We start from the raw sequence: 13,616 nt of genomic DNA on the forward strand, positions 1-13,616 counted from the left end.
AATCAGAGCAGTTAAGGGCATGGGCTCTGGAATCCAGCACACCTGGATCTGGTGACACCTTCAGTGTGTTACTTGGTCTCCCTAAATCTTAGGTTCATATTATGAGTTGGGATTTCTGTGAGAAATCAGTGAATGCAGGGAACACCTGATAAAATGTCTCACATTGGGACGCTTGGGTGGCTCAGTGGTTGAGTGTCTGCCTTTGGCCCAGGGCGTGATCCTGGAGTCCTGGGATCGAGTCCCACATCAGGCTCCCTGCATGAACCCTGCTTCTCCCTCTGCCTATGTCTCTGCCTCTCTCTCTCTGTGTCTCTCATGAATAAATAAAATCTTTAAAAAATAAAATAAAATGTCTCACACACAGGAAGTCCAATCAATAATAGCCACTATTATTAAAAAGAAGGCATTTCCCCCTCCTCTTCTCTGACCTCTTTGAGTTAGACATGGGGGTCTGGAACAGAGTGTTGCCTGGGATTTTTTACAGGTGTGCTGTCCCCCCCACCCCCCCCCACACACACACAGATGGTGAGAGGCACTCTGCCACATCTGGGAAACACACCTACCAATGGGACTGGGACCCCTCATCCATGCTAAGAGTAAGCAGCGCAGAAAATAAAAACGTCAAGTTATATCTCCTCTATAATATATAACCCTCTGGGTCTTCAGAACTTAATAGTTGGGCAAACTAGATACCAATTTTGGCATACCTATGAATTTTTAAACAGCTCTAAAATAATGTTTCATGTTTACCTATGCACATTAATCTTACATCTAAAAAGAGAGGAAAATCCAAAGGGTTTTGCCATTCATTTTATCTTAATGTTAGGCAATTTTTTTCTTTCAATGATTCTACAAATAGGCATTAGATACCTAAGCCTAGCCCTGGGGATATCAATGAGGAGAGAATCAGCTGTCTGGGAAGTTGAAGTCTAGGTAGAGAGACAGACCCAAGAAGGGGTCTCTAAGGCAAACAGAGGCCAGAAGCCCAGGAGTGGGAGGAGGCATTCAAAGAAGGCTTCTCAGAGGTGGTAACAATGTTGGAAGGGGGCAAACTCCAGAGGCAAAAGGTGCATTGTGGGTGCAAAAGGATGAGGAAGAGCACAGGTGAACTCACTGATTTCATCTCAATTATCACCAGTGTTGTTGTTTTTAAATATAATCACTATCCATATTTTTAAAAAGATTTTTATATTTATTTATTTGAGAGAGACAGAGAACGTGCAAGGGCGGGAAGGGCAGAGGGGAAAGAAAAGGGACAAGCCGACTCTGATGAGCTCAGGCCTCCATCTGGGGCTTGATCCCACAACTCTAAGATCATACCTGAGTCAGGCTGGACACTCAGCTGACTGAGCCACCCAGGCGCCCCTCACCAGTGATTTTCTTTCTTTGCAAATGCCATGCCCATCTCTAACTAATATGTTGGCTTCGTGCATGTGCTAGATTCCCAGATGTAAACACTAACCATATAAAACACCAAAAAACTGTCCTTTTTCTGATCCTGTCCTCTGTTACAGTGAGCAGAACAGTGACAATCCAATATCCTGAAATTTTCTGAATCAAAAAACCTCCCCTTTTGGCTCTCTGATAGGATTCATTTATGCTTTAAAATTATCTTAGACTTGGGATCCCTGGGTGGCGCAGCGGTTTAGCGCCTGCCTTTGGCCCAGGGCGCGATCCTGGAGACCCAGGATCGAATCCCACATCGGGCTCCCGGTGCATGGAGCCTGCTTCTCCCTCTGCCTTTGTCTCTGGCGCTCTCTCTCTCTCTGTCTCTCAGTCTTTCATGAATAAATAAATAAATAAAATCTTAAAAAAAAAATTATCTTAGACTTAACTAATAATTTTGTTTTAAACAAGTATTTCCAACAGAATCATGTTGAAGAGATACAACCATTACGATTTGTATTATCTGAAGCTTAGGAGCAAAGCAGCATTATCTAGGTAACTCCAAATGCACAAGGGATAATACACAGATTCGAAATGTTAAAATACAAGGTAGCCATACTCATTCTAAGGCAAACAAACCTAAAATCTCTTTTTTTTTTTATTTTTTTTTATTTTTTTTTATTTTTTTATTTTTTATTCATGATAGGCACACAGTGAGAGAGAGAGAGGCAGAGACACAGGCAGAGGGAGAAGCAGGCTCCATGCACCGGGAGCCCGACGTGGGATTCGATCCCGGATCTCCAGGATCGCGCCCTGGGCCAAAGGCAGGCACCAAACCGCTGCGCCACCCAGGGATCCCCAAACCTAAATTCTCAATGGTAGACTTTGTTCTTTCTAACATCTATTGAGTTCTTTATTTACAGTTCTCTTAATCCTTTCAACAATTGTATGAAATAGATACTCTTATTGTCACCTATTTTATATAGGGGAGCACTTCTAAACTTCAGTAACTTTATTTAATAATTTTAAATTTATTTTATTCAGTAACTGTAAATTTTCAAACGGGCAGCTGCTGACAATACTGTGCCACATTAACAACTGATACATTTTCTCAGGGCAGTGCACAAGCCAGAACATATTAACTGACATATATATTGATCAGAAGAGCTTCACTATTCAAAAAAAAAAATCAAAACAGATATTCAAACAAGGAATGATAGCAAGAATGCCTCCTCCCTCCCCTTCAAAATTGTCTCTATGTAGGACAGTCTAGAAGAAGGCTCAGCAAATGTTGTCTGAAAGGGTTAGATAGTAACTATTTCAGATAGTGAGCTGAGAGATAAATGCTGGGATATTATACAAGGACTTGTACAAGAGAGAACACAAATTTCCCATATTTTTTTAACTGATGAAACTCAAAATAAAATTGAGTACAACTTTTGATAATATAGTTCTAACCAAGAGAAGAATTTCTTTGCGGGGCTGGGGTGGGGGGGTGGGGGGGTGGGGAATAGCATTTTGCTTAATTGGGAGTTAATGGTAAATATGTTCCCTTCATCAGAGCATGCATCTGGAAAAACCAACTCAGTTCAAGAGCTGTATAAAAATAAGTAGTGAGCAAAATTTGGCCTGTAGTAGTGAGCAAAATTTGAATACTTATTTAAGGGTTTAGCCTAAGACAAACCTAAACACTGTGGAAAAAATAAAAATAAAAAATAAAAATAAACACCGTGGAGACCCAGAGTACACAGACATAGGACCCAAATTACAGAGAAGTGCCCTCACCACAATCATGGCAACAGAGCAAAATGGTTAAGACTCAGGTTCTCAGCTTTGAACAGCAGCCATGCACCAGCCCTGTTTATTATTCAGAGATATCAACAAATACAAAGTTTCCAGGGCTCCCCACTGCCCTCCCATGGGATTCTCGTTTTTTTTTTATATTACTTGCTAACTTTGGAGGTTTGAAGTTGCTACCACACCAACTAGCTTGTGCTACACTAAAGTCAACTTAGTGTTGAATCACAAAAAGTATGTTATATTCACTTGTTTGTGGCATTTAAAAAAAAAACAAAACCTCAATTTCTCCCACTTTCCTTATTCCCCGTATCCTGAGGCCAAAAAACTTCTTTTTTGGTAAAGTTTTAACAAATCAGTTTTGTGTTCCTAAGTCTACCAGAATTTCATCCTCCTTTTAAATACAAAACCCAGAAACTCACTCTTTTGTGGGCTCCCTGCTCTTTGTGTGATCATAGGGTAGAGGTGGGGGAGGAGAGGGGAGTGGGGTGAGGAGGGAGGTTATTGGCTCACAAAAGTCCAGACAGAATTTGACTACAAAAATGCAGCACAGGGGAGCAGGGTGGAAGAAATGAATCAGAAATCCCACAAACAGAGGAGGGTTATTTTTCTTTTAAAAGATTAAGGATTGTAGGTTTTCATGCTTACTCAGATGGAACAAGAAAAGATTTTAACTTCTTTGCCTCATTCAGTTTGGCTCTGAACAAAACAAAAGTTGAGCACATTCAAAACATCCATTATAATTTTCTTCTTCCCTTTAAGATGGTGAGGCAACATCTGGTGAAAGATTTGGGGTTACATTCTACTCAATAATAATCACAAGGAAGAAAAGTCGAAGGCTCACCAAAAACGGAAAGGGAGAGGGAAGTTGTAAGGCCTTTCCCCCTCCTTTCCTGTGGACAGACATTCTAGGTAAAGCTTCTTTGCCATTGTGAATTAAATTCCAGTTCTAGCATCAAGCGGGACACCCTGATTCTAGTTGTTCATAATGAATGGGGAAATGCACATAGTTATTTTACTGAAGTGTCCAAAGGAGTATAAGCAGTTTCTTTGGAGGGAAGGAACCATATTTTCCAAATTAGTCCAACTCGTAGTTGATGGGCTGACTACCCATTTATCTACATCCATAACGAACTAGTGCTCCTGATGACTAATAATGCTTTCAGGAAGTAGTTAAACACCACTATGTTGTACACTGGTAACACAGAAGATAAAAAAGCAAGAGGAATAGGCAAATGAGGAGAGGGAAGGAAGTCACGGCAGTAATTTGAACAATAAAGTAGAAAGAGTTTCAGTCACAACAGGGTCTCAGTTCAGCCTGAGCAACCCTCCATCTCTATATGGACAAGTCTGATCATTTCTCTGCTAGAGTCATCCCCCCCACACCTCGTAATTAAAATTTCTTAAAGATTTCTCTTCTCTGACCATACCTACTGCATATTACACGTCACTGGGATTACAAAATCTTAAAAATTAACACAAAGCTTTGATAACAATGATAAGGTAGAAGAGAATATTGGAGGGGTGAAAACAGAGATAAAGAACTGATTTTAAGAGCCATGATTTTATTTTATTTTATTATTATTATTTTTAAAGATTTTATTTATTTATTCATGAGAGACACAGAGAGAGAGAGAGGCAGAGACACAGGCAGAGGGAGAAGCTCCGTGCAGGGAGCCCAACGTGGGACCCGATCCGAGGTCTTCAGGATCACACCCTGGGCTGCAGGCGGTGCTAAACCGCTGCGCCACCAGGGCTGCCCAAGAGCCATGATTTTAGGGAGTTGTGATTTTAGAAAGCAGCCTTGTTGCTGACCCTGGCACTATACCAGGCATACAGTAGATGATAATTAAATTTATAAATGTGTAAATAAATGGGTGCGAAAACCAAGTATCTTAAATTAGCTTTGTATAAATTTCCCTTCCTTAACTGTATGACAGTGATAATAATTATTTGTAGAGAATTGGAAGAACAAATAAAATTATACTATTTGCCTACTAACTAATGTGCATATGTTAATCATTCAAATAGAAAACAGTGATACATAGGCAGGAAATTTCTTTTTTTCCTTTTTTTAAAAGATTTTATTTTTTAAAAAAGATTTTATTTATTTATTTGAGAAAGAGAGGTAGAGGGAGGGCAGAAGTAGAGGGAGAAGCAGACTCCCCGCTGAGCAGGGAGCCCAATATTGGGCTCTATCTCAGGACCCCAGTAATCATGACTGAGCCAAAGGCAGATGCTTAACCAACTAAGCCACCCAGGTGCCCCTAAAGATTTTATTTTTAAGTAATCTCTGTACCCAATGTGGGACTCAAACACACAACCTCGAGATCATGAGTTGCACACTCCACTAACTGAGCCAACCAGGTGCCTCATACTCAAAAGAGATTTCTGAGGAAGATGATGTATTCTTAAATATCTTTGGGTGAAATATAAAATTGTCCTGTTGATAGGAAGGGTGAAGGTAATGAAAACCTTTTTTATTACAACACTCTATTTTCATATTTAACTCTACTTTTAAGCTCTCAACATATTTATAGCATCTAAGGTTTATGGATATGTTCCCAGTGATCATGAACTAGCCACAGGTTTTATTTTAAACTCACTTAAAATAGCAAAATTACAAAACAATGACTCATTATCATAATCCTCCTGTGGATATAGCTTAAAATACACAGGAAATCAATTTCTCTCTGAAAAGAGAAAAAAGAAGATAACACCTTTAAAATGCCACATAATGCTGAAATCCTTAAAACAATGTGGTCTGGAAGATGGGAGTTTTTATATATTATATACAGAACAAAGAAAAAAGAAAGAAAAGAAACAACTATATACTCTTAATAAAAGTGAAGCCCCAACAGAATATACTGTTAAAATGCATAGCCATTGGTACTATTCATGCAAGAGTACCTACACTTCCTGTGCTTCAAAATATGTCATCCCAATAGCCTCCAACAGAGGAGCATAGTGACAGTTCTCACTAAAAAACTGAAGTACTGGTTCCTGAAAAGCTAAAGCAATGTGAAACCGCATTGTGGGAAGTCTGTTATTCAGTTTACTCCTTAGCAAGAAAACAAAGAAGTTAGAAGTGCCAGCACAGACCTTTTTTTCTCAGGAGATTTCTCCGTTCTCTTCTCCCTGCACCCCCTCCATCACCCAGTATTGCCACTGTCCATGTCGCCCCACACCCTGTGCATTACAAATGTGCATCCACACTCTCCTGCTAGCACTCCCTCACCTCATAACCTCTATCTTTACATGCGTCTGAATCCTTGTATCACCATCTGAATCCATCACCTATCAGCCTAATCAACAGCGAATGTTTCCATTCTTTTGGTGGAATCACCAGTAAGTTTTATTTCAATGCTTTGAGGCATTCTCCTCCCCTCCCCGGCATCCTTTTTTTGAAAGCAAGCCAGTCCACTGCTAGGCTTTTTATTTAAGAAATTAAAGTCATCTCCAACTTTTTAAAAAAGATTTTATTTATTTACTCATGAGAGACACAGAGAGAGGCAGAGACGCAGGCAGAGAGAGAAGCAGGCTCCCCATCCCAGGACTCCAGGATCATGACCTGAGCCAAAGGCAGATGCTCAACCACTGAGCCACCCAGGTGCCCCAAGTCACCTTCAACTTTTATTTTTTTTAAATAATTTTTAAAAAGATTTTATTTATTTATTCCTGACACACACACACACACACACACAGAGGCAGAGACACAGGCAGAGAGAGAAGCAGGCTCCATGCAGGGAACCCGACGTGGGACTTGATACTGGGTCTCCAGGATCAGGCCCTGGGCTGAAGGCGGCACTAAACCGCTGAGCCACCGGGCTGCCTCACCTTCAACTTTTAAAGCAGGCTTTGCTAGCCCTATTTTGACTGTATTAATCCACATAACTTTTCATCCTTGTTTATTTTTCTTATTATGGCGCAACCTGCCAGTATCTGGCCTATACTAACAAAGTACTACAAATCCATGACCCTCCTTCCTGAACCCTGACCAGAGGAGCTTGCTCTGGGGCTCCTGGGGGAGGGGTCCTCTCTCAGGCTCCTAGTTATGGGTTCCATGGTCTTCTCCACTGAGACTCCAGGCTGTAGCCTTTGTACCTTGGCTTCCCTACAGAATCATCTTGGGCTGCTCTGCTGCTCCCTGGGCTCTGGGGCCCATGTGTCGCCATTCCTTCTACAAACTACTGCTCAGAAGCTGCCCTGTCCCCCAGTCCCACCCATCCCTGCATGGGTAGAGAACCACTTTGCCCCTCCTCTTCAACCTAGTATGGCCTGTACTGAGGAAAGACAAAGGGGCAAGTGCTTCAAGTGACAATCCTTGATCCTAACTAACAAAGAGATCAGTGATGTAGCCAACTGCTCTCTGTGCAGACTTGGCTGGTGCTGGGGCTGCCCCCATAGGGCCCATTTGCTGTGCCTCCTGCTTGCCACCAGGCCTGCCACACTGTCCATGCACCTGCAGACTGATGCAGACCAGTTCTACTACATACATTAGTCAAACTGCAAGAGGTAGACCCAGATACTGGATGGAACACATTAAAGCAGGAATGTGACACCTTCACTGCCCAACTAGGAGGTCAGTTTCTTGAATACCTGCTGGTGTAGCTTGAGATCCACAGCTATGGTGACAGGCTCCCAGAAAGATAGCACTCCAGGCCCTGCCACTGTCCAGCCAGGGGCTGGTCTGGCAACAACACTGACAATAGTAACAAAGCACTGATTGGCGCAGGGAGTGGGGTGCAGTGGCATCTAGGGGTCGAGACAGTCATACATGCAAAACACTCAAGTACAAGCTGACAGTGGTCCAGGATGCAGTGCTCTTCTTTCTCCTTTTTTGTAAACTTTTGTAAACAGAAGAAAATTATATGTTGTTAACCGACAGAAATAAAAAGAATAGTTCAATGACTTTGGAGTGTCTAGTCCATGGGCCAATGGCCATCTGCACTTTTCTTTGGTTCCCTCTGGAGGGGAGGGAAGGGCTGGCGATGTATCTTCATGGTTTCTCTTTCCTATCCTATTTATGCACATTTCAAGAGCTCATCAAACTCTGAGGATATTCAGTCAAAACAGACCCATGTATCCAAAGGCAGACATCTTACTGACCAGATGAAACTGTGCTTCAGAGACACATTTACAGTAAGTAACATCAATCAAAGACACTTCCTGTGTCTTTTCCTTAAAGCATAATTGGTTCAAGCAGATGGCTGAAAAAGGAGTCCAATCTAGGGATGCATGGGTGGCTTAGCAGTTTAGCACCTGCCTTCAGCCCAGGGCATGATCCTGGAGTCTCAGGATCGAGTCCCACATCGGGGCCCCTGCATGGAGCCTGCTTCTGCCTATGTCTCTGCCTTTTTCTGTGTGTCCCTCATGAATGAATAAATAAAAATCTTTAAAAAACAAAACAAAAAAAGGAGTCCAATCTAAAAGGCCATTAAAGACAGGCTTAGCAATTGACATATAAGTGGAGGGCCTTTTGGCTAAGATCACACATATATTATCTTCATATAAATGACTGAGTACATTTGCTGGTCACCAGCAATATATAAGGCATACTGACAGCACACAAAAACACACTCTCTCATCTAGGGTTCACATTTTGAAAAGACAAGAAAAATCAGTATGAATCATTTTTTTCGGGCAGCCCGGGTGGCTCAGCAGTTTAGTGCCGCCTTCAGCCCAGGGCCTGATCCTGGAGACCCGGGATCAAGTCCCATGTCAGGCTCCCTGCATGGAGTCTGCTTCTCCCTCTGCCTATGCCTCTTTCTCTCTCTCTCTCTCTCTCTCCCCGTCTCTTGTGAATAAATAAATAAATAAAATCTTTAAAAAAAGTTTTTTTTGAATCATTCTTTTCAGTGCTACTTGTTTCCAATTATTAATGAGTGAGAACACGTAATACAGTCCTTCAACTTGATCTACAAGAAGAAAACAATGAGATGGTCCTTGTCATTATGCTTTTTTCTAGCTCTAATAGCAAAGCACTATTTATGCAGAAAGTTTTCAGCATTCCAAAGCAGAACAAACAACTGTCTTGAATATCTCAAAAAAGCTAAGTTTTTTTTTTAAGATTTTATTAATTTATTCATGATAGACATAGAGAGAGAGAGAGAGAAGCAGAGACACAGGCAGAGGGAGAAGCAGGCTCCATGTCAGGAGCCCAACACAGGACTCAATCCCAGGACTCCAAGATTGTGCCCTGGGCCAAAGGCAGGCGCCAAACCGCTGGGGGACCCAGGGATCCTCAAGCTTCTAGGTTTTAATTAAGTATTGAGAAGGTTCCAATTTATACTGAATGGATTTTGAGGAATTCTCATCATAAAACACATGAAAAGCAGTATAATGGAACCTGCAATATCAATCCTAATATCCTCTGTAAATAAAGGCAATGGTATCATTCCCTGTGATATCTATCATAAGGTTAAAAGGATAATTTTCTTCAGTTTGTATTTATTATACATTAGCTATGGGAGAGAGAACTAGGTCTATGTTTAAGCCCAGATCTCTCACTTGCATTATGTTTCAAAGGAAATAGCTCATTTGCTAGGTGACCTATTTTTGCTACTTACTGGATCCCAGATTTGACCATAAGGAGGTCTGAAGGAGGCTGAAACGTGCTTGTGTTCATCAATTTTTTTCCCACTTGGTTTCTGAAGATGAGGAGTCCAGAGGATCATAGTCCTCCGATTATATGAGAAGACAGTCTGCCCTGTGAGACCTTTATCCAAAAAAGAACCTGCAACCCTGGAAGAAATGTGGTGGAAGGCTTGATTTTGTTGAGAAAGTAAAGGCTGTGACTTCTTTCTTCTCAGCAATTATCATGCTGATTTTGTGTAAAAAAGCAGCATTTAGAGTATTTCCATTGTAGGGAATACCAAAATGTATGCAATTGTGTTTCATATAAAGCAAATGAAGCAGGTATTCCCTGAACCTGAGTCTTTGAGGATTTTCTACAGTGTGAGGTTCCAAATGGACATCTTCACACCATTTTTGGTGGCACAGAGAAAGCATGACTAAGTAACTTTCTGACCCTCAACATGCATGATGGGAATCAGACTGCAAACACTGGATGCCCTGTAGATACCTATTTCTTGGGAATAAGCAGGGGGTGGGGCACTCACAGAGGAGTCACTGTGAGCAAAGCCCTGTGTTGGTTCCTTCACCACAATCGGAGAACTTATTCTCACACTGTCTTGACTTAGTGGCTTTTCCCTTTCAGATAAAAAAAAGTAAGTGACAGCCTTTATCTTTTTCATGACACTACTCTGCCTCCATGGCTCTTTACAGTTTCAAATATGAAAAAATCTACTTGAGCACTTGGCTAGTTCAGTCAGGAGAGCACACAACTCTTGATCTCAGGGTTGTGAGTTCAAGCCCCACACTGGGTGTAGAGATTACATAATGAAATAAATAAACTTTAAAATTTTTTTTTTGAAAGAGACAAAAAGAAAACATCTATCAAGCATGCAACTTTGGTTAGTATTCCAAGAACTATGGTCAGGCCTGAGTAATCTATTCACAGACATGCTTCACAGAGAACATGTTCACTCCCACAGTTAAAGCTGATTATCAAAAACTAAATACTTAGAGGTTTCCACAATTTATAATAATCACTGTAGAAATGAGTTAAAAACCAATTATATTGACAATGATAACAATGCTGCTGTAATTCTATGAGCCTAGCATAAAGTAGGAGTTTAATAATTAGTATTCGATGAATGAATGAATAAGTTCAGCTTTGGTGTTTAATCTGGAAACAATACCAAAAGAGAATCTATGAGAAATCTAATATCTTATTCATTTTAAACTAATAATTTAAAAAACTCTTATGATTGGCTATTAAATCTTTAGCAGGACAGTAGTAATTGTCATAAGATGTACTTTAAAATTAATTCTAAAATCTTGCCTTAACTTGCCTTAATAAAAACACATCTGATGTATGAATTCATGAAAATAAATACAACTACCTCACTTTAGCTGAAAACAAATGTTTTAACTGGAAGCAAAGAGATTCTATCTGCACACACATCTAAAACTATCTTCTTAAAACTATTAACCTGTTGCCTTCATGCGCATGTGCGGTGACTGAATTATCAGAACAGAAAGCAGCAGCCCTAAGAGAGCCGATCTAGTGCGTCCAGTGAGTAAACCCACAAACAAAAAGGGATTTACACACCATCACAATGGCCCCTGGGAGCCGTTCCAGTCCATCAGAACCCAAATCCAACTTTTCAATGACACCTAAATATACAGACACCTAACAGACCTTGCATTTGCAATAAAGTAAACACGATACACCCTTTCGAAATCAGCTTATAAAAAATACAATAGGTATGTGCTTGAGTTTTTTTTAACTAAGTGCTTGAAATATACCCTAATTTGCTACTAGGTCAAAACAACCGAAAGAGTTAACAATATTCAACCCTGGGTTTCTGCAGCATAGTGCTAAATGACCCTTCATATCTCCGATGGCCTCTCAACAAACAAAGTTGGTAAATAAGAGAAAACAAATGACAATAGAATCCAATTTCCTACCTGATCCTGACCATCGCGGGGGCCAATCTGCAACTCCCCCCACAGCAGCCTCAGTGAAAGCACACAGTGGTAGGACTTACTTGTCCCTTTCTTGCTTTTGTTTCCTTTGAGAGCCATCCCTGAAACTTACCCAAGCTGTGCGTTTCTGAGTTAAGAGGCAGATCCAGTACCTTTAAAAAAGTTAACCGTGATAAATCACCATCTTCCTTACTGTTGAGTCTTTTTCCTTCTTTTACCAAGATTTCTTTCCACCAACCTGAGAGTAGAAACTTCCCTACGCTAAGATCTCAGATAATGGTCATGTTTAAAGACCAGCCCTGCTTGTCAAAGATTAGAGAGCTGTCTGGAGCATACACTCCTCTTCACCATCGCCAAGTAGGCCCGATAAATGCTAATACTCAGCATGACGCATCAAGAACTTTAAGCCTCAGCAATGGCTAAGCAGAAAGTATCACAAATTTACTGAAATTATCTGTGGCACAAAAGAAAAGAGAAGGAATTAATCAAAGTCTCTCTCTTAATGCAATGCTTGATTGAACTACCCCAATCCCTTTTTAAATAGGATACTGGTGGCAAGTGACCCTGATGGCATGCCCTAGTGAGATACACAAGGAACACTTGTTCCATTTTTTTCTTTTATGACCTCATTAAGGAGGATTTTGAAGATTGTTCCTGAATATGAGAACAAAGTGTCTTAAGACATCTCTAGCTTTTTATGTCTTTAGCCTTTTACTGCTGGGATGGACTTTGGGTCTGTGTTTATAACAGTATACACACTCATGCTCATACTTACCTCCCCCATAAAACAACAATCAAGCAAGGTGACTTGGGGGAAAATAGCCAAAGTTGCAAACCTCTAAATGCAGAGATGTGGTACTTTCTCACACTGGAAAGTTCTGCCAAGACCAACTTGTGATCCACTCTTTTTTTCCTTCACTCTGAGTTTAGCTACCATTAATTAGCTCTGGCGGCTGTTTCAAGGCTCTTATCAAGGGAGGGCGCAGACTGCCAAATCTGCTAGTGTGAAAATACTCCACCGACAGGAACATTTTTCTGTTTGTTGATTCCATGCTTTGATTTAATATGGAAGATTATATTTCATAATCAGAAACAAACAAACAGATTTATAACCGAAGACATGAAAGGCAAACAGGGAAAAAGCAAGCCAAAGGCTGAGACTAAATGTAGTATTTTTATTGACTTCTTAGAAACCAAATAACCTGGCATATTAGTGTGTGCATTCTGCAACAGACATTCAGCCCCATTGTACTACTTAGAAGAGAATAAAAAGAAACCCTACTGTTTGAAACCCAGCGGAACATCCCCACAACAGGGCACAACTGTTCCCTCATGCATGAATGGGAAGGAGATGAAAGAAAAGATGGACTTCTGAGGTACAGCAAAAAACAAAGACAACAAAAGTGCTGATCATGAGGGAATGACACAACTCATTGCAGCAAAAAGGATGAGAGAAAGGAGCTTAGACAATGGTGAGGACAGCTAAGTGACACATAGGAGAATTGAAAAATCTACAGAAGTGTCTTTTCTCTCCACCCTTGATGAAAAACAATTAAATGTTGGTACATCTGTCATAAAAAAAAAAAAAAAAGATCACTGAAACCTGTTACCATCATTATGTGCGGTAAACTTAACTACCCAAACTGTAACTCTCCAATTAAACCTTGCCACCTCTGTTTCTTACCCTTGCTAAAAGGGAAAGTTTAATTTCCATGACACTTTATAACATGTGAATATGCTATAACAAATTATAAAGCTCTAGGAGTACTTAAATGTATGAATACATGTATACAAAGGTTTAAAACACTCTATGTAAAAGATTGGCTTCAGGAAATTTGTTTATAAACTCAGCTTTTGTTTATAAAATATTTTCCTCTTGA

At 40.5% G+C, this 13,616-nt stretch overlaps 1 protein-coding gene across 10 annotated transcripts in view; it reads right to left on the minus strand.

Annotated features, from left to right (window-relative positions):
* Positions 1-13,616, minus strand: part of CLYBL (citramalyl-CoA lyase) — a 300,028-nt gene that overhangs the window by 178,392 nt on the left and 108,020 nt on the right. Inside the window, exon 1 of one of the 10 annotated variants that reach the window (XM_072782508.1) lies at positions 11,719-12,266. The exons of 7 other annotated variants lie outside the window; for them this stretch is intronic. In XM_072782508.1, coding sequence (XP_072638609.1) covers positions 11,719-11,732 — 14 coding nt within the window. In that variant the 5' untranslated portion in view covers positions 11,733-12,266. Of the gene's footprint in view, positions 1-9,752; positions 9,884-11,718; positions 12,267-13,616 lie in introns of those variants that run through there. 2 more of the 10 variants (XM_072782506.1, XM_072782504.1) reach the window with 2 other exon arrangements.

The sequence above is a fragment of the Canis lupus genome, chromosome 17 (assembly GCF_048164855.1).
Source record: "Canis lupus baileyi chromosome 17, mCanLup2.hap1, whole genome shotgun sequence".
NCBI classification, from domain to species: Eukaryota; Metazoa; Chordata; class Mammalia; order Carnivora; family Canidae; genus Canis; species Canis lupus.